General features: G+C 35.4%; 1 protein-coding gene across 1 annotated transcript in view; it reads left to right on the top strand.

The window, feature by feature from the left end:
* LOC148952771 (uncharacterized) overlaps positions 1-8,210 on the top strand; it is a 75,004-nt gene extending 66,794 nt beyond the window's left edge. The window contains exon 5 of the mRNA XM_089088079.1: positions 6,816-8,210. Coding sequence (XP_088944205.1) covers positions 6,816-7,133 — 318 coding nt within the window. The 3' untranslated portion in view covers positions 7,134-8,210. The remainder of the gene's footprint in view (positions 1-6,815) is intronic.
* The last annotated feature ends 12,898 nt before the right edge of the window (positions 8,211-21,108 follow it).

Raw genomic sequence — 21,108 nt, forward strand, 5'->3', positions numbered from 1 at the left:
GCCATTATCCCTTTTTTTTGTGAGAAGTATCAGAAAATTAGGGGAAAATAAAAAAAAAATCGTGAGATTTCGGTGGAGGGGCTGGAGCTCCCCCCCCCGGGGTACGTTCCTGCATGTTGCTTAGAACTTTTTCTGTTGAAGAAGCTATTTTGATTTGAATACGTTTTTTCTCAGAACCTTGATGTATAGAGTTGATTTGAGAGATGTAAAAGCCACCAAATTTGGTTTTATTGGGGTTTTTACCACAATTATTTCAAAATGCAGAGGTAAAATTAACAGTGTGTGGATAGGGTAAATCTACTACTACTAACAACTCACCGCAGCACCAAGCCACCTGAGGTCAACACAGCTACGCCTGCTTCTCCTTCATCCCAATCCATTCAAAGCCTCCCTCTTTGCACCCTTCCAGGAAGTTGCCATTTACTTTAATTCTTTCTTTATGACATCCTCCCACCCCAACCGTGGATGACCTTTATTTCCGTTAACCCTAGACGGTTGGTCGAAAAGGACAATCTTTGGCAATCTGCCATCTTTCTTCCGCAGAACGTGCCCTAGCCATCATGTCCCGTACCCTGTTCTTATCAATTCTATATATCAGGGAATTTAATATTCTGAGTTTCATTATAATAAGGTTCCACTGTGCCAGTAATTTACTGCCCTGTTAGTATTTGAACTTCTGCATTTACACCGAGTCTATTTGTCGTAAGACGAAGTTTAATTTTTCTTGTTGGGGGGGGGGGGTATATATCCTCTCTTTCTCATAATTGAGCATACCTTACGTTTTTTTGTTATGCCTGTTATAGGACAAGCGTTGCTAAAAGTTGAATGTTTTTACTCCCAGTGATAGGCTATATGCCTAATATTCTTTTTTTTTTATTAATACCAGACCCTGAGGTAAAGCCGTATCTTTGCCTGGGTTCGCTCATTTGTGTTTCTAATAAAGTAGAACGCCTCAACCACAGTGTATGCAGCAAAATACAAAGATTTTTGTATCAAATCGGTTTGTTTCGCAAGTAAAAACGCAAACGGATAAGCTATAACTTAAATTAGATTTCCTCCACAGAGAAGCTACGACACAAACGGATGCGTTTTCCAACGGCTTAGTTATGTTTTAACGCGGCTGTTGGTCATGAACTTGCATGGATAAAACGGAGAAAATCTGACAGAAAATGTGAAATGGCACGAAAACGTAGCTGTGTGAACCGGTTAGCCTCTGAAAACGTTCTAGTGTTCACACAAAAAAGGGGGAAAATTGGCAATAAAATGGGAGCCGTAACACAAGGTCATAGAATCAAATTAATTTCCCATGATATACTTTCTTAGTCAAAAATATATTCCACCTAAATGGCCCTCATGCTTAAAAAAAATACGGGACTAGTGCTTATTAAACACCGAGATGCAATAAAAAAACAGATAACTTTGATAAGCACTTGTTTGTGCGGTACGTGGTTCTAATCGATCTTTGGGTTTTGATCTAGTTTTTTTCTCTTTTCGTTGGTAAATGTAGGTAATTCGCGTGAATCAAAAATTTTGAGGAAAAACAGTCTGCTAGGCTTTTTTCTATTTAAGAAAAGAAAGGCCCAGGAGCAATTTCTACAATGTAATAATTTCTCTATGATGACAACTGTTTTTTAAGGGTTGCACCTGCTACAATTTGTACTTAAAGCTATCCAAGAATCAGAATCGTTTTTCTACAAATAAAAGTAAAATATTAAACATAACAGGTTTTTTTTTCTATAGAAGTCAAAGTATCTTCATAGAAAGAAAATTACTAAAAATAATTTTAAATGATTAATTTTAACCCTGCCTAAGGTATGTAATTATTGTTTATGTGCCCATTTTCCTTCTTTGATGTTCTCGCTTTAAATCTTTATCTAATCGTAAATATTGCCTCAAAATTACCTTACCTTTAATCGCAAATGCCAGTGATAAGGACGAATCCTGTATTCCTGTTGACGGTGGTCAATGATGATAATGACTCAGCCCGTCGTGAATCCCAAACTCTGCGCCATGACTTGCAGCACCAATCTCTATTGATAGCTGGCTTAAAGGCTTCGGTACTAGGGAACAGGACTGTATTCTGGCTAAGTGAGTTCCATAGGCCAGTTACACGGTTGGAAAAAAAATTTGTTTCGCAGCGTAGTATTAGCACGTTTTCGGTAAAGGTTCAGTAGGTTTTATGCTTCAAGTAAAGGTTAATGTTGAATCTAACTTAAAACTGATTCAGGGTGACTTTTATGAATTTGATTTGATGCGAGCAGTGATGTTGTAGTTTCTTTACTATTGTGTTTATTTTGCACACTAGCTTTAAAATGCATAAACATCGGCATATGCAAGATGAAACCCCCCAAAAAAGAAAAAAAAATGATCAGTGAATTACAATGTCCTCTCTGCCTGCAATTTAAAGATTGTCAAAGATGGTGTAAGGTTGCCCCTTACTTACAGGGCTAATAAATTTGGTAGCGTGATACAAACTGAGGTGTTGGATAAGAAATCTGTACTCAGAATTCAGTGACAACTGATTTTATTTATAAAAGAAGATAAAAAGAAAAATATTCTAATTCTGTTTATGTTGAATACTTCCACACCTCTTCTAGGTCTAAGGTCTAATGATCTACTTGTTCAAATCCACCAATGTTTACCGAAAAGAAAAGATTAAATTAATCCTAGGCTAACAAATGTTTCTACTGAAAAAGGTTACACTTGAACAGCTAGTCAAGGCTTGAGTTCTGGGTTATTAAAATACTTTAGTTCAAGCTATTTTTGAGCTAAGCTAAGAACAACCGTACTTGCTTTTAATTCAAATTTTCATTAACCAAAACCAAGAGATTCTTTTATTATTTCTTGAAAAGGCTGTGTATTGTTTGGACCTTTATTAAGCTTTAACTTTAGCAGGGAAAGCTTAATGTGAATATCTGGACATAAAGGTTTGGAAATTCTTACGTTGATAATATTGTTCCCTTTTCCCCTAAACCTACCTGTTTAAACATTAAGGTCACCTTTGTATAAACATGCAGTATGGGGTTAACGAAATGAAAGAATGATTTAAAAGGGAACGGTTTACCTCTTCGTATAAACGTCTGAAGATTGCACAAAGGGGGGGGGTGGTGTTAATTACTATTATTGTCTGATAATTCCAATTTTTGTATATAAGGTCTTTATAAAGTCAAGCTAAGCCTCAAGGCACTCTAGGCTGACAAGGGGAAGCAGAAATGGCTCTCCTAGCTTTCTCTTCTTGGTTAAGGTTTTCTTTCCCCTTTAAATCCTCAGTTATTCAAAGCTTAAATTTATGGGAAAAAGTTTAATTTGGCTTATTGTAACCTTAAAAATGCGATTTTGTCCAAATAGTCCAAGCCTTGTCTAGGTGGAAATGCTAAATGCTTATACTTCTCTCAGATTGGTTTTGAAATAAAGTGATAGAAAGCTTTAGATGTTTTCTTCTTATTCTAAACTTTATTTTCAAACTCTTATCCCCAAGAAGAATTTCAGACAGACAATGGTAGCTTATCGTAATTTACAAAATAAAACTCTTATTCTTGGCTTCCTTGGCAAAACTACCCCGATTTGTCTCTCATCCATAAGTTATATTCGTTTTGCTACTTGATCCGTTTAGCGACCTTCTCTCCCTCCTAGCCAATCAACCACCTTTTGTTAAAAGTAGTTTCTTTTCCAGTCTTTCAAGGACTTGCAAAACTGGTCTAAATTAGGTCTTAACATATCACGGGTTCAAAGTTCGTTTGATTCTTGGACAAAGAGTGTCACTACAAGATTTATGACTAGTTATGCAAAGAGAAGTTATTTTCAAATTCAAGCTAATTTGAAATTGTCGCTATATTTCTGATCTATGAAGCGAAAGGGAATTCCAAGCTTTAATAAAATTGAGTTACGAAATTTACACAAAATAAGGCCTCCTTACAATGGCAAAGAAGTGGACATGAACAGCCGGCATTCCTTATTCTCTTTTTGTTTGTGTGGAGCACTTACATTTACTCTGATCTTGAAATTGCTCTAAGAGTTTGCAAAAGTTATGGCCGAAAGTTTGTGCAAAATAGTTGTTGGGCAAAAAACGGAAAAAAAATCCTGTCCGAAAATTTCCTGTCCTGTAAAAGCAGTTGCTTTGTCTGTAAGAACGCGCAATGGAGTCAAACGGGTGCGATTATCCTAATGAAGGATTATATCTTCTAATATACGATTTTGCAGCAAGCTTGTAGTAAATTGCATTGGTTGGATATGATAAATTTTTTTTTTTATAGATATGCGCATTCACAGAGCCAGAAATATGATGTTGCTTAGACTTTCTCGTAGAGAATGATCTAAACTTGCTAAAAATAGAAAAATTCTCCTATTTTTCAAAAATATTTTCCAAACACTTTCAACATATCTTTTAGTTTAAAAAAAAGACAAATTTTAAAAATTTGATCGGCTAGATCGATAAAACTGAATCTCAGCTATCAAATGAATGCAAAATTGTCGTTTCTCAAAATCATAGGACTACTACTACTACTGCTATAACTCATTGCAGCGCCCAGCCAGCTGAGACCCACACAGCTACGTATGCTTTACTTCCATCCCAATCAATTAAAGGCCTCCCTCTTTTACACCCTCCCTAGAAGTTCCAATTTCTATTAAATCCTGCCTTATGATTTCCTCCCACCCTGGTTGGGAACGACCTGCTTTTGTTTGGCCCTAGATGGTGGTTAGGACTGCAGAAAACAAAATACCCAGAACTTAGAACAAAGGGAACTACAGCTTCAATGTGTCTCTTAAGACCATTGATGCTGCTAACAGGGGTAGTTTCTTTGAGGAAAGGATTCCAGGGGTTATCCAGGAGTGGCAATTCTAAAAACGCAGGAGGGAGGGACGGGTTTTATCTCGATTTTTTAAATTAAGATGAAAAGAAATGGGGTTTTCAAAATATCCCCAAATTCGGGGGAGATTTTGAAAACCCATTTCTTTTCATATTAATTAAAAAAAATCGATAATTGAAAGCACGAAAAGGGTACCTTTAACTCACCTCCCCCAATTGGTGCTCTGCAATTAACGACTCTCGCGAAACCGAAGTTTGCTCTTTAGTTAGGTTCTGACTGGAGTATCAATGTCTTCAGCCACCAGGTTACATTTTACCAGATGAAAAAGAAATGTATCCGGTTGAATGTTCGACTGGCTTCGATTTCAGATAAGTGTTGAAAATTTTGGTAGTTTAGATTTTTGTTTTAAAACGTTTAGTTTTTGCATTTATAAAAGTGTACTATTTTTACTCCTTTTCAGGTGTGAAGCTCATTCATTGAGTTTTTGTTGTTCGAGACATGATAAAAGTTCATTCGTATGAGTTAGGTTTTGTCGATAAACTTTCTTGGAGGATTAGTGAATGTTGCTTTCAATTTGACATACCTGGCTGGTCGTTTTCATTCGACAGACTTCAGTTGTCTTGTAGATTGTAGTTCTACTCGTTTAAGGTTTCAGCTTGTTTTAGTTGACTAAGTTTTGACTCGTTTTAAGAGCTTCATGGCCACAAGTAATCTTGATGTGAATATGAATTGTTTTTCATGCTGAATTAATATTTGAATTTACTTTGTATGTAAAACTGTCAACTCATTTATATTTTTACCTTCGATTAAATAGATTCAGATGTCGTTTCATTTGGAGGGTAAAAAGAAAAACGTTCCCTTTTGTCAAAGAGTAAATAGGATGTTGATCGATTTCCTGAGCATTTCCGAAACTACCTTGACAATATCTGCATGAATTCTAATGTAGCATGTTATTGAAACAAGCGAAAAAAGAAACATCAAGTTCCAGACACTTTGCATCTACGGAACTTTTTCCGTAGATGTAAAGTTTCTGGGGATCGACACTTTACAGATGTGGTGGGAAAGAGATGAGATGGGGATCGATATAACACGGAATAATAAAATTTGTCGAGTCTTTTGACGGGGACTGACGGGGGCTCCACATTGCCCAACACCCGCAATTTTATTAGTGGCCATTTTCTACTGTTTCACACGGTCACGTGCGATGGATTATGGGTGTTCAGTAAGACTTTGTTTGACCAGTAATTTTCCAGTTTGCCGGCACCCCCTACATCGTAGCTTTGCACTCGATTTGTGCTGTTTCCACCCTTCCGCTGCATAGAAGGTTTTCCCGTTGGAGGAATAGGGGCACAATTTCTGCCCAACCTAGCTTCCAGGGGAAGAGTACCCACCTTTGAGTGCTAATCTCAGGTATCTTCTGTTACTACCTGCTACTCCTCAGCCATATTCTTTGCCATGGTCATAACACTAAGTTGCACGACATTATATTTAATATTTTATGTTATGGTCTTACCATATTACCATTATTATTCAGTGTTTCTCTCCACATTTTATCCCGTGATCCATGGACAACATCTTTCGTTTAAATTACTTTCGTGCTTCTTGTCTTATGATCCCAATTTTTTTCATTATACGAAATTTCTCACCATGTTTATTTTATGGTCAAAACCCATATTTTTGTGTACACCAATTTTGTGTGTTATGGTCGCTATTTTTTTTTTATAAGTGCGCGATGTTTCTCACCATAATTAATCGTTTTTGTGGCGTATATTGTCCCGGTACAGAGAGAACAACATTAAATAAAGATATTTAATTTTATTCTACATTATTTTACTATTGTTATTATGCTATATTTATGATTATTGTTATATTTTTCGGGGGGTAGATTGTATTATTCCGGCACTGACAGAAGAATACTTAGACAGGATATCTTGTTTAATTTATATGTTAGTTTTATTAATACTATTATTGCATTGTATCTGTTATTATTAGTATATTACATTTTAGGTTGATTATATTGTCCCGATACTGACAGAAGAATATTTAGAAAGGATATCCAGCCAATTCGTCCAGTCAATTGATTCTGACAATTGCTTCGATGCTCGTTACGTACGTCTGATTTATACAATGATGTGCAACGAGTTTATGCAGAGAGGATGTCTTAACTATCGCGTTCGTCCCCTTATGTCAAACGAAATATTGGCCAAAATTGATCAGAGGGCTAGTATGAAAAATCCGATTTTCATGGCATGGAAGAAAGTTAATGATTGTGACGCGTTGGCGGGGAATATGTTGAAACCTGCACCTCGATCGCCTGCATTTTAATAGAATGATTTGTTTTCGCACTTATTCGCTTTTTGAGTGTTTTTTTTTTCGTTTCAACGACAAATTAGTTGCCTAAAATTAAAATACATTGCATGAGCGAAATCTTTTTCATGAATTTGAAAGTTTGGAAACTCTAAGAAGCTGAAATATGCCTATATTCGAACAGTAGAATAATTTATTATTTTATTTTATATGACTCTCTAGATAAACTTTTATTTTCTAGATAAATTATTGTACAACGGAATCGTTGTTATAGTCAAATTTTGGTATCATAATGCAGGTGTCCGAACATCTTTCCAAGATCCTTAAGAAGGTTTAAAATTCAAGTTAGTTGGATTTGGCTGATACTTCTGATCATGCTTGGATCTTCAACGCCCAATCCCCGTTTACATAATCTATTCTACGATTAACAAACCTCGAGATGGAACTGACAATAAAAATCTACCTGGATCTACAAGATTAACAGCAAGCTGTGTAGGGGCACCAACTGACGAAAATGTAGATGCAGGGGGGTCTCAAGGATTTTATTTTTGTGTTTTTTTTTCGTTTTTGCCTTTAAAGATACAATAAAAGAGGTATTTTTCACAATATAGGGAAATCGTGTTTTTTTTCGTTTTTTTTTCAATGAGAATCCCGAAAAAAAGTATTTTGGAAACTTAGGGGGGGGGGCAAACTTATTTATGTTTACTGGAACTACGTAATCGATTGGTGACATTTGAGATATCTGTAAATGCCTCCTTTTGGATTTGGTCCAACTTAAAACAATATGTGCACTATTATTTGCCTCTTAATTTTAGAGGTTCAAAGTATAACTGCTCAAGACTTAGTTTCTTGCGCTTAACGTATTTTGATAATAGACGGTTGAGTATAATGTAGTTTTATTATGTAATTTTACTGGTGTCTCATAACTAATATTTTGTTTTTAGTTTAATTACTTTTATTTTTGGTTTAATTCAAATGAATTTAAATTATTGCACAACAGCCAATAATTGACCCGGTTTCTGTCTAGTTTGCTGTTGTTTATTTTCTTATTTTTATGCTCTTTTGGTTCAGAAAGTATTTTTGAAACAGTGCTCGAAAATCATATATATATATATATATATATATATATATATATATATATATATATATATATATATATATATATATGTGTGTGTTTGTTTGAATTTTAGATCTACATTTAATTTTTATTTAAATGTATGGAAAATACAGTGATTAAATCAATTCAGTAAGTTTTTGCACCTTATCTTAGATCCGCATGTGCCTCCAGAGGCAACCAGGGCATCAAGAAGGAGCCGCAAATCCTCCCAGAGGTTTGCAGCTTCAATCCTCCCATTGAACTTGTATTGAGGTGTTCAACAAAGCATAAGTATATATACGACCAGTGGCGAAAACTCCTATACTCTCCATTAATGGTTTTTGACACACATCAATCTAAACCTCTCTTCATGACTCCGCCTTTTCGCGCACGTGCAATGACAAATTTTTAGTGCATTACAAATGCTGTTATCTGACTGAATGCCAAAAAGCAACTGAAACTACTGCTGTTTGGTACTAGGAACTTCCAGTCAGTGCACTATGATGTGTGTCATTTTTGGACTAGTTTTTCGCTACTGTTCATATATATACTTATGCTTTTATGTTCAGGTTTCGTAGATCTGTTTGGTACGTTTGGCGCTTGGTGTCTCTTGGTTTGCCTCTGCGGTGGGTACCCGATTGTGGCCAGTGGAGCTCTGAATTCGGTAGCCGGAGATTGTCCACACGTAGTATGTGGCCAAGGTATCTCTGTTGGCAAACTCTTATAACATCTGTCACAAGAGGCTGACCGGTCTTGTCGCGTTTGGATTGGTTGGCTATCCTTTGGTGCCAATGCGTGTTGAGAATTCTTCTGAGACATGTGTTATCGAAAGCAAGAATTCTCTCCTGTACCTCGTTCAAGTACCAGGTTTTGGCTGCGTAAAGCAGAACTGGTATGATGTTGCTGTTAAAGAGTCGCAATTTCAGCTGTAGAGAGGAGCAAGGCTGCCAAACTTTCCGTAGTCTATTGAAGGTTCTAATCGCATGACCAATTCTTGTGAGCACTTCTTTTGTGGAAGTTTCCTCACAGATAAATAGATATTCAGGTACAATAAACAAAAAATATCAAATAGTAAAATCACATACATCATGACATGCTCCCCGTAAGGCTTTGTGGCCCGGAATGCAGAGAGAAGAAAAAAATCATAAAAAGGCACTCACTAACAAGGAAAATGACGAGAAGCTGCCTTTTCGAATCCCTAACAGAAATGCAGAAGTAAATTTTGACGTCTAAACTTTAAACGAGCATAATACCCTAAATATAAGTAGGACTACAACCCTCTCCCACAACTTACGTTTGATAAAAAACGAACAAAATAAATAAATAAATGAAAACAAGAACGAAGGTGATATCCAGCTAATCGAAAAGAAGTGAACCCTACCCCCTCCCCCTGTACCCCCCCCCCCCCAAATAAAAAAAACTTTTGTAGTAAATTCTACCGAGACAGGGAACCACTGAAAAAAACGAAAACCATTTAACGGTTAGATTGGGGAAGAATTCTGTCCCTAGTGTTAACGCAGCCTGTCTACTGACCTGATTTGTGTTAGTGCGGTCAATTGATCTTGATTAAAAATGAGAACGCATATTAGTTGATTCTATTTGTAAATTAACTTAATAGCTATTCCCCTAATCTACCATATTTAAACTAAAATTTGATTTGTTCGTTACTGGAAACAAAAAAAAAAAATCTCAATCCACGTCAATGCATCTCAATTAGACGTACCTGCTGTTTTCATTACATGGAGTTGTCAGTAACCCCGAAATCTAAAAATTTCCAGAACAGATAGTTTGAAAGGCAATAATTGTGGTGATTATGGTTAGATGTTTGTTTTGGCAAGAGAAAACAAGTTCAATGCCTTTATTTTAAGACTTATTATTAAATAGACACCAGACCGCATCAGATTTTGCAAGTTCCTTGCGCTTTTCGTTCTTTGCCTCCAGTACACACGTTAATTCTGAAGTTCGATTTCATTGAGAATGGTTGTTTTATGTTGCATTACTGGTTGCGAGAAAAGACTTGGTGACAAGCCTAATTTTCGATTCCACAAGTATGTTAATTTCATAAGATGCTTCTCTCTGATATTATTTTAGATGCGTAGATGTTAAGGGGATTGTCCGGGGGGAAATTAAAAATACCTTAGAAAAACAGACTAGCGTAAATCATATTTGCAATCTCTACCCAAGTTCACTTTTTCGTAGAAAAAATGTACATAGGTCTGCAACGTAAATTGTCAAAACAAATGCGAAAAACACATGCCCAACTTATGTGGTGTCAATCAAAACAAAAAGTCTATATCGGTTTGACAACCCTGGAAGATGTCACAACGTTATACAAGCATTGAAAGCTGTCTCTACTTAAGGCTCTGTTTTAAACAATCAAAAATTTATGAAAATGGAATTCAGAAAAAGGATGTATGATTATATTTTTACAGTCTTTAATTTATATCAGTGCTTCCCAACAAAAATTGTGTGTCAGACTATATGCTAATGCATTTTTCTACCCTCCAAATAAAAACAAAACGAATAAAACAAAAAGAAAAAATCAAAGAAATAGATACGAAAAATTGAAGACAGAAAAAGGCAAAGGGAGAAAGCACCAGACACATTTTGCTGTTCATGGTCTCGGAAACCACATCAATAATAGGAAAAAAAACCTGTTGTATAAAGTCTAAGCGGCATCTCTATCTACGTCACCAATGTCGCAACATAGATGTCTCAGCTTTCAAATTTCTATAATGTGTGTTATGTCCTTTTAAATATATTTTAAGCTATAAATCGTTATAATATAAATTGAATAGGATTTTGTAACGTAGAATTGTAATAAAAAAATTAAACTGTTTATAATATAAGATTGTTGAAAAAAAAACTGTTAAAAAATAGAGAATAATTTTAGCTCAAATTTTTGTTCAAATTTTTTACAATTTTACATGAAACATTATTATATCATTTATTTCCTATAATTTTTGTAAAGTTAAAAGTTAGCGAGACAGTAAGTACAGTAAGTCTGCTGATCTCTGATATCAGCAGGGCATCATCTCTCCCCGAATTTTCGGGAATTTCCACCAAAATCTAAGCGTTTCCCCCCAAAAAAATTGATTCCTAGAGAATACCCCAATCATGGTGTTACCTCCGGTGACTATCCCACGCAAATACTGCTTTACATACCATAATTTTTCACACATATTTATTTAAATATCTAGGCCTTTACAACTTCTAATGCTTGAACAAATTAGTAACCCTGTATGAAGACTAATCCTGAGATAAAAACAAAATAATTTAAAGAAAACGTGGTATAATCGTATTTTTTCTTAAGAACTCTCCCTAAATACAATCTTCTCACCGTAGAAATTGCACCACCCCCCTTCCCCGCCCCGTCCTCTTCTAATGAGGCAAAATTTAGCTATAGACTATGTACAAGGTCGGGAAATAGGTTTTTTAAAGGGAAGTTACCCCAAAAATATTGTTCATAAAAAACTTACACCACAGCTTAAAGTAAAAATTTGGTTATTAGGTTCATATTGTTTTCTTGGGAAATTTTATATTATTTTCGGACTTACTTATCACGAACCGTTGGTTAGTAATGCCAAATAATGTTAGCGTGAATAAAAAGAATAAGTAGCTTTTACATGGTTTGTAGCCTATAGCTATCATGACTAGGCATTTGATGGGCTTATATAAAAATCATACTTCAACAAGTAATATATTTGGAACATGGACGGCCGCAGGGGTGGGGGTTAATTGGTGACTATATGGTAATTATGAGGTAACCAAAAGAAAGGAAAGCATATTAGAAGCAAAAAATGAAAAAAAAGTGTGTTCCGCGGGGGTATTTTCTGCAGCGACGGTGGGTATTTTCCGGGGGGTATTTTCAGCGGGGGAGTATATAATGCGGGTCTTTTTTTTTGGGGGGGACGGTGGGGATGGGGGTATTTTTTTTTCGCTGGGGAGTTTTTCAGGGGCGGGGGGGGGAGGGGTAAACACTTAGAACCTTAGAATCAGCATGAAAAACAAATAATGCGTTAATTGTAGTCAAAATTTCCTTTTTAATTCAAGTTTAAATTTACTTTTTAAAAATTTAGTTCCTGTTTGTTTTAAGTTTTAATATTGCCCCTTACTTATAGGTTGAATTTTGTCTATTTGACTTACCTATCTAGAAACCGCAAACAATATTTGTGTTTGTTTTTCAATATTATTAATGAATTACTGAGATTAATTACTTAATGAAAAATTGCTACTGGTATTTACAGTTCACATGTGTTCAAACAGTTGGTGGTAACGAACTGTAAGTAAGGAGCGACCCAGCTCAATACTGACCGAATCTCTAAAAACCGGAATTTGATATTGATAAATATATCAAAAGAATCGGCTTATTATGCTGATTTCAAATATATAAGCTTCATTAAGTTCATTATTACTCTTCAAAGACTATGAGCCTGAAAAAATTGGCTTGATTTTTGAAAAAAGGGGAAAACATTCCCTGAAAAACTCCAAAAATCTTAACGAAATAAGCACAATGAGATTCAGTGTATCAGAGAACGCATCTGAGAGGGTTATAGCTCTTGTCTGCAAAAATGTGGACTTTCCCAGAAGATGTATTTTTTCCATGTGGATTGCAATTATGCCCCCTTCCACGCCCTTTTCCCCCAGAATCGTTTGATCAAAATTTAGAGATGCCGTAGCCATTTTGTTCAGCATAGTTTAGAAACTCAATAAATTTGTCTTTGGAGTTGATTCAATCTCCCTAAGCCCCCGGGGAAAGGTCTTGAAAATATAAAATTTGCCCATTGTTTGCGTATAATATGTGTTATTGGGGAGTATGCATACTTTTTTCGTGTAAAGGATTGAATTTTCTGCATAAGGATTTTCCGAAGGGAAAACATTCCATGGGGAAGGTTTCCGGGGGATGAAATTTTGAGGGGAAATTTTACGCTGGGGGGATTTGCCAGAATTCCTAAACAAAATTCTTTTTATTTATTTTAAATTTCTCTTTGTCGACCCAATCTTACGTGTGGAGATGTTAAAGGTAATTGTCCGGGATAAATTTTCAACGGGGTTGAATGCTCCAGACGATCTTTTCAGGAAGAGGAGAGATTTTTCTGTGGAGGTGGAGCAGGATTTCTTTGCATTAAAAAAACAATTTAAATAAAGTAAAAAAAATTTTTTTTCATCTGAAAGTACGCCTAACAAGCAACATTGAAACGAACGAAAAAAATGACATATATGAAGGGGGTGGCCCCTCTTCATTACTTCTTTCTGCAAGCTTAAGTTTGAACTTCGTCCCGACTCTGTAAGAACGACTACCGAAACACAATTGTCGTTTAAATAGAACAATGAGAAGGTTAACTACATAAAAACTTCAGAGTGAATAGTCGGGTGTTTAGAGGAGGCAATTCCCCTTATTATGTTACCGTTTCTATTCGTTTTAATTTTTAATGCTGATCTTTACTTTCAGGTGAATTTTTTTGTCATTAAACTTCTGGTGTAACTTCATGTCTGCTTGCCGAAGAATATTCATAAATTTGGAGAAATCATTGCACGCGTTATTGCTTTGTATGCGATTATTGCCTTTCTATACTTTATTTTTGCCATCTTTCTGAAAATAACTGACATAAAAGTTTCGATTTTGGGGTTAGACAATAAAGCAACAAAGATATTGTAAAACCTAAAGCAACGGAGTTCCAGAGTGTAATTCAGCCTATTTTTTTAATTTTAAAACAATTTTGAAGTTTTTGCCGCAATGTCAGCAATAACAGTTTTCAGCTATGAGTTCCAATCCCGTGCTTTAACTCTGAAACCTACTCTGTTAAAGGCTTGATTTACTATGCAGATCCAAGCCCTACTTGAGCCTGAAAACGAAGCTAAAACCAATTTCGGCTCCCAAATTTTCGCAACGAAATTCCATTTTGTTTTTCCCCGAAAATTCCCCGAATCTTGAAGGTTTGTTTCCAAAAGCTCCCCGAATTCTTAAGACTTGTCCCCGATTTTTTTAGATTCGAAAGTGGAAGCCCTGGATATCAGCTAGTCCAGTAGTTCCAAACTTCCAATTCCAACTGAATTTTTACTTTGCTTCCCCTAAATATTTCTTTTTTATCGGGTTGGAATTGTTTAGAGTATCTTTCCGTAGGGGGGGGGGGGGGGATTGCCACGGGAAAAATTCTCCAGGGGGAATTTTTCTAGGAGATCAACTTTATAATCGGGGCGTGGGGTATTAGGAGGAAATCTTTTCACAGAGGAGGGGATTTCCTGCATGATTTTATAAACAAACAGAAATTCTTTCAAATGAAAGTGCGCTACGAAAACATTTTCATCCGGAATTGTCCACAAGAAATTTTCCTGAAAGGGGGGGGGGGGGCGGGGCTATTTTATTGGGAAGAAATTTCGATGGAGGGGAGCCGAATTCACCGCCATTATTTTATAAAAATCAGAAATTAAATAACAAAAAACAATTTTTTTTTTTCAACTGAAAGTAAGGAGAAACATTAAAACGAACAGTGATTATTACGTATATGAGGGGGGTGACCCCCACCTCAATACCTCGCTATTTACGCTAAAGTTTACTTTTTTGTCCAGATTCTTCAAAAACTACTCCTAAAACACAAGGGCCGTTTAATTAGAATAATAACCCTTTTCAAAAGTTCTAAAAAAGTCAAAATTTTGCGTAAAGAAAGAGGTATTGAGGCAGAAGCAACCCCCGTCATGTAAGTAATGATTTCTGTTCGTTTTAAGTCTTGATGTTGCTGCTTAATTTCAGTTGAAAAAAAATGTTTGTTTTTTAAAATTCAATTATCTACCAAAGATACATAATAATAAGGTCAATGTTTAGCAATATAAAAGTGATTTATGAGAAAAAACATGTACGACTACCCCCTACCCCTTTCTGTGAATGAAGGTTTACCATTCTCCTAAAATATCTTTGTTAAAGTCTGTGTATTTCCTTTAGTCTGTAAAAAGTGCTATTATCGCCAATGCGTTTTTCAAAGAAGATAATCACCACAGCCCCTACCATGTCTACGTACTCGGTTGTTTTTGCCACCAGACTGTTTCCGATGTGCTCAGATTTCACAAGCGGTTTCATATGAGATTTGGTATCTATTTATAATTTTAAATCTATGCCAGTGTTTCCATTCTAGGGATTTTCCCCCTATAATATGGATTGTCTAGGTCTTTTAGGGGCAAACTTTTTCATTTAGGGATTTGAGGATTTTTAGGGATTTTAACAAATGTTCTGGATTTTTTAAAGAATTTCTAGGGTTTCGGCTCGAGAAGATGCTCTTCCGACCCGAAAAAAGAAAATGGACGAAAATAGTTTTTTATCTCATTTTTCCAGAAAGCTGATAGCCTGAACGCGCCATAAAGGGAGTTAAGGCTCTTTTGCACAGTCAATTCGGAATTTCATTATGTTTGAATGATTGTCTCTGCTGAATAGAGCGTTCTAGAGGACGACGATAACAACTACATTGACCTAGAAGTCAAGAGAAGAGGGTCCGAAATTTATTCAACACTACTAATAATTTTAAGAAAACCTGGTAAAGGTGCAAATTAGGGACCCCTGCCGTCAAAGGTGCAGAGGTACTGCTCAATTAAACCAGGACATGCAGTAAGAAAATAATTTTTTATATCCTGCTTCTACTGGACAGCCCTCTGCACCTCTAGAGCACATTAGACTGAATAATGTGTAGCAATAAATGAGAGGTTTTTTTCAGAAATCCCTTTTCCTCCCCTTTTCTGCACCATTACCGAAAACTTGGTTAGTTATCCAGATAAGAGCAATTTGTGTGTTATTTTTATTAAAAAATCTCTGTCTTCTCCTGTTTCCACAGCGTCCCTGCCTCATTCTGATTCTTGATAATTGAACTGCAATCAATAGCTGCTGCTACCCTCTAATGACACCAAAAATTGAATAAATTTTTGATACCAGGTGATCTGTCACCTTTTACTGACATTTCAAACATTTTGTTCTTTCAATAGTATCATGACTTTCTTGTCAAGAAGGAATGCTTTCCATTTACAAGATGGTTATTTTCAGGTGATTGAAAACCAGTTGATACTCATTGATAGCCCCCTGCCTGCTTTACTATATATCTGTAAAGTTGTCATATGAAACTAGGTTACATTACTTTGCTTAAAAAAATAAACTTGAGAAAAGACAAAATGGAACAGCTACTACGAGTATATGTAAAAATCTTTCGAAAATATCAGTCTCTTTTATTCCTTAGAGGTTCATAGTCACAAGAGGCAAGATGCTTTCCTTGAATTTCAAAAGTTCTGCCAAGTTGACATGCATAAGATTGTGTAGTCTGCGCAGACTCGATGGCCTTCAGTCAAAACTGCTGTGGACAGAATTTTGGAACAATTGGAAGCTCTTAGTGGCTACTGCAGACTTCTACTAGTTGATGATCCAATACAGCTCAATGAGCTTGTATACACAAATCTGAACCCAGTCATGAAGTGCATCTTTGAATTTTTTTCCTTTGCATTGGGATTTCTTACTGAATCCAATGTAGCTTCTCAAGTTGACAAACCACCGTTTTATCGCCTGAAACTAGAGACTAGAGACTGAATCTCTTTTCAAGGAATTGTCCTTGAGCTTCATGAAGAAGGACTATGTTAATTCAACAAATGCATTCCAACTTAATGAGAATGACCGAAGTGTTTACCTTCCGCTCGAAAGCATTAATTTGGATCCAATTGGGCAGAACTCTCTCTTGGCGCTAAAATCAGATCCTGGTGTGCCCCAAGACGCGGTTCAAAAGATCCTCAGAGCCGCACCATCTTCTTACATCCAAGCTGTGCAGCAGATCCAAACTTAATTTCGTTTCGATTTTGCCATTTACAAATATGTGGAAATGGTTAACCATGTATCAGCTCAGTCACTTCGGCTTGATTCTCTCCAACCCTTAATTCAACATTAGGGTAAATTATCATGGGATTGAAACAAAATCAAACAGGAGGAGATGAACAAAGTCTTATCAATGTTGAAAATATTGAAAAATATGGATGCGGTTATCTACTTGTGTTTTTTTTTTCGAAGAAAAACCCTCTCCGGAACCGAGCTATAAGAAAATCTAATATTGGCAGTAATATTTGTGCTTTCACTTCCTTACTCCATCATTGTCGTCGAAAGGTTTTTAGTGCAGTGAAAATCATAAATACCGACAGACGGAACAAGCTTATAACGAAAACGTTACGTGGGATTCTTAAAACAAAACATAGTATGAAGCAGGCCCAAGATAGTACCCCATGGATTTATGGAGACGAGCAGCTACTAATCAACATGAAAAGAGTCAATGCTTCAGCTACTATAAAAAAAGGAAGAAGGTGTTGAATCCGATTCTGACTAAAAGTAGATTTTTCTTCATTTCTTATTGTCAATATAACCGCATTCAAAGGTAACTGATGGATTTTTTACATTTTTGTGACAAGCAGTGTGGCCTTATAACCCAAATTACCAAAAATAACCGTATAAAATAAATGTTTATTTATTTTCCCCACCATATCCACTGAGCTACTGACGCAACAAATTAAGCACTCTGATTGATCATCCGTAGCAGAAAAAAGAATTGAATCTATTTTTGTTACTTAATCTATTTCGTCTTGCTGCACCCTATTACGAAAGGGAACACTGCCCAAGTATTGTGTTATATATGACCTTTTTTGTATTACTCAAAGTACATTTTAAGCATTTTCCTATGCTCAAGTTTCATATTTTCAGTTACCTTTTGACAGATCCTTCGACAGATAACTTTTTCCTTTTTTTCAAACAATTTTTTAAACATAATCACGAATCGATATAAAAACAAGTCAAAATATATTTAAACAAAAATAATACTTGAAAAAGTGACTGGTTGGACATCATTCAGGCCAATCCATCGTACCAATTCAAATAAAACTAGGGTAATAGAGAAAAAATAGTAATAGAGACGAAGAAAATAATGGCAAAGAAAAACAAATAAATAAAATATATTTATATGGTCAAGAATCCAAAATCTGGCACCGAAATCTATAAATCAAAACCGAACATAACTTGCAAATAAATACAAAGTATTGTTTTAAACCTTTAAAGAAAATATTTTGGTACAAGTAAAAGGTCTTGAGTTGCAAAATAAGTCGTCTTTAACAAATGCTATTAAAAGTCAGCATAACGAGGCTTTACTAGTGACTTGGAAATAAGTCAGAAAATGGGGAAACCTATAGAGATTTCGGTATTGAAAATCGGGATTTATAGGGATATTCTACTAGCCTTTTAGAGATTTCAAAAAATTTGAAGTGGAAACACTGATCTATGCATGAAAGCCAGGTACTGAAAATATTACCGCCGCAACAAGGAGTTGCAATACGAATTAATATCACCCATTTCTAAGTGATATTAAATTTTGGCCCCACACTTAAGAGGATTATATCATCTGATTCCTGAAATCAGGGTGCCATCTTGCAGGATTTATCAGCTTTTCGGAAATTGTTACACTATTGTTCTTTCTTTCTGATTACATAAGTAATCTACAGTAGGATTTATAACAATTCTTCTTTTTACTTTATTCCCATCAAAAACATATATTGGTTTTAATTTTCTTTTTATTTTAAAACTTTCAAATTTTTTTTTGGTATTATCATAATTACCCAAATGTTCTTCAAACAACATTACTCCCAAATCTAACTTGATAATAAATTTTAAAGGCATGAAACGCATATACTGGAAGTATTAACGATGAAACGAGGAATTTCAATGTAAATTAAGATATTACCAAATTGCTGAAAAACAGTTGTTGATCAATTTTTTTTTTACATTCGAGAGCATAAGCCATAAAAGGAAAAAGATTTGATAAAAACGTATTTCAAAGCAGACTGGTCGAAATAAATAAAATAAATAAATCGAAAAAAGGGAGAGACATCTCTAAAAAGTCAAGTGATCATATCAGAGAAATGCCAGAGAACTCTACTGTAGAAGTTCCAGCTCCTATGTACAAAAATGTATAATTTTACATTTTTTGCGAGAAAAAAGATGACAGGTGCATGTTTATTAGTTTTTTCTCTCCCAAGGATGATCGTGTTGATCCAATGACCATAAAAGGTTAGGAGAGGGCCCATTTGATAGGAATTTGAAAGCGTTAGTGCCTTTTTTAAGTGACTAAAAAGATTGGACGGCAACTAGCCCCCCTTTTCCACCTCTTTTCCCCCAAAGGCATCTCATAAAAGTTTCGTGATTGCCGATTCATCCAGCACAGTTTAAAGGTTAAATAAGCATGCCTTTGGGGAGGCTTGACCCTCCTTAGTCCCTGGGAAAAGGGCTGTAAGCTACTCAATTTTTCTGTTATTCCCATGTAGTATTTGTTATTGGGAAGCATGCATGAATTTTTTAGGGAGTGTTCTGCAGACGGGATTTCCCAGGGAGAGCAAAATTAAAACTAAAAACGAGTAGAAGTTATGTTGTATATGAAGGGGGCATCCCCATCCTCAACCCTGTCTCTTTATGCTAAATTTGACTTTTTGTCACAATTCTTTAAGAAAGACTGCTCAAACAAAAAGGATAGTTGAATCTGGATGAGAGGTATTTTTTAAAGATCTTCAAGACTTTAGCGTAACGAGCAAGGGTTAAAGAAAGCGCATCCTCCCTCATATACAGAATGTATTCTATTCGTTTTAAGTTTTAATATTGTTCCTTACTTGCATGTGAAAAAACTTTTTTTATATTTTCTTCTGCCCCTTTTTCAAATCATGCCATAAAGCCCCCCCTCCCGGTGTAAAATTCCACCTTAAAATATCTCCCGGAAACTCTTCTCTCCCTGAGAACATTTCTTTGTGGAAAATCCCCTCTGCACAATGTACTCTCCCAAAAGTTTATATATACTTACCAATAATAAATACTCTATTTGAACAATAGACAAATTGCGCAGCTAACAACCCGTTATCCCCAAAGGCATGGCTATTGAATCTTCAAATTATGCTAGATCAGAAGGCTATAACAAAATTTTTCTTCGGATTTCTTTGGGAGAAAAATGGTGGGGAAGGGGCAAGTTGCCCTAATAAGACATTATAAGTGAGACAATGTATTGTTAAAATAATAGAAGGGGGCTATGGGGCCATTCTTCGTAATGAAATTCTAAACTAAGAACACACTCTCCTAAAAGCAAAGATCTTAAAAGCAGTAGATACAGTATATCCTTTTTTATTATTTTTTTCTAACGCAATACGTTTTTATATATCTAGTATACCATCCAGTATGTTTGGACCTCCAATATTTCGTTCAAACGACTGATAAGAGCCATGATCAAAACTTTTCCTTCTCCCCCCCTCAGATTTTGAAAAATAAATTTTTTGGAATATTTTTTTCCCAGGATCAACCATTCTCCTAGATTTTGAGAAACAATATGCCTTTTTCTTTGTGTCTTTATTGTAAAAAGTAATAATAATAATAAAAAATCCTAGGGCCCCCCTTCCATCTATATTCTCGTTAATTGGTACCTCTGCTCCTACAATGTTTACTGTCTATCCTGCGGATCTAGGCAAGTTTTATTGCCAACTCCCTCAAGAGGTCAGTTAACCGTAGAATAGATCATGCAAACGTGGATTGAGCGTTAATAAGGGACTGAGCATGATAAGAAGCATAAGCCAAATCAGAATAATTTGAGTTTAAAACATTTCTGAAGATGTCAGAAAAATTCTAGAATTTCACTTTATGATAGCTAAATATGACTGTAAAAATAATTTCACTATGCAATAATTTTCCTAGAAAGTAACAGTTTATCTAGAAAATTTTATACTAATAAATTTCTTTGTTGGACAAAAATAGGCCGATTCCAATTTCTTGGAGTTTCTGGACTTTAAATTTCAGTAAAAATATTGTGCAGATGTATTGTATTTTGATTTTGGGCGACTAATTTGTCATTTAAAAAAAGAAAA

The sequence above is a fragment of the Artemia sp. Qi Xiang Cuo genome, chromosome 4, assembly GCF_049724085.1.
Source record: "Artemia sp. Qi Xiang Cuo chromosome 4, ASM4972408v1, whole genome shotgun sequence".
Classification (NCBI taxonomy): Eukaryota; Metazoa; Arthropoda; class Branchiopoda; order Anostraca; family Artemiidae; genus Artemia; species Artemia sp. Qi Xiang Cuo.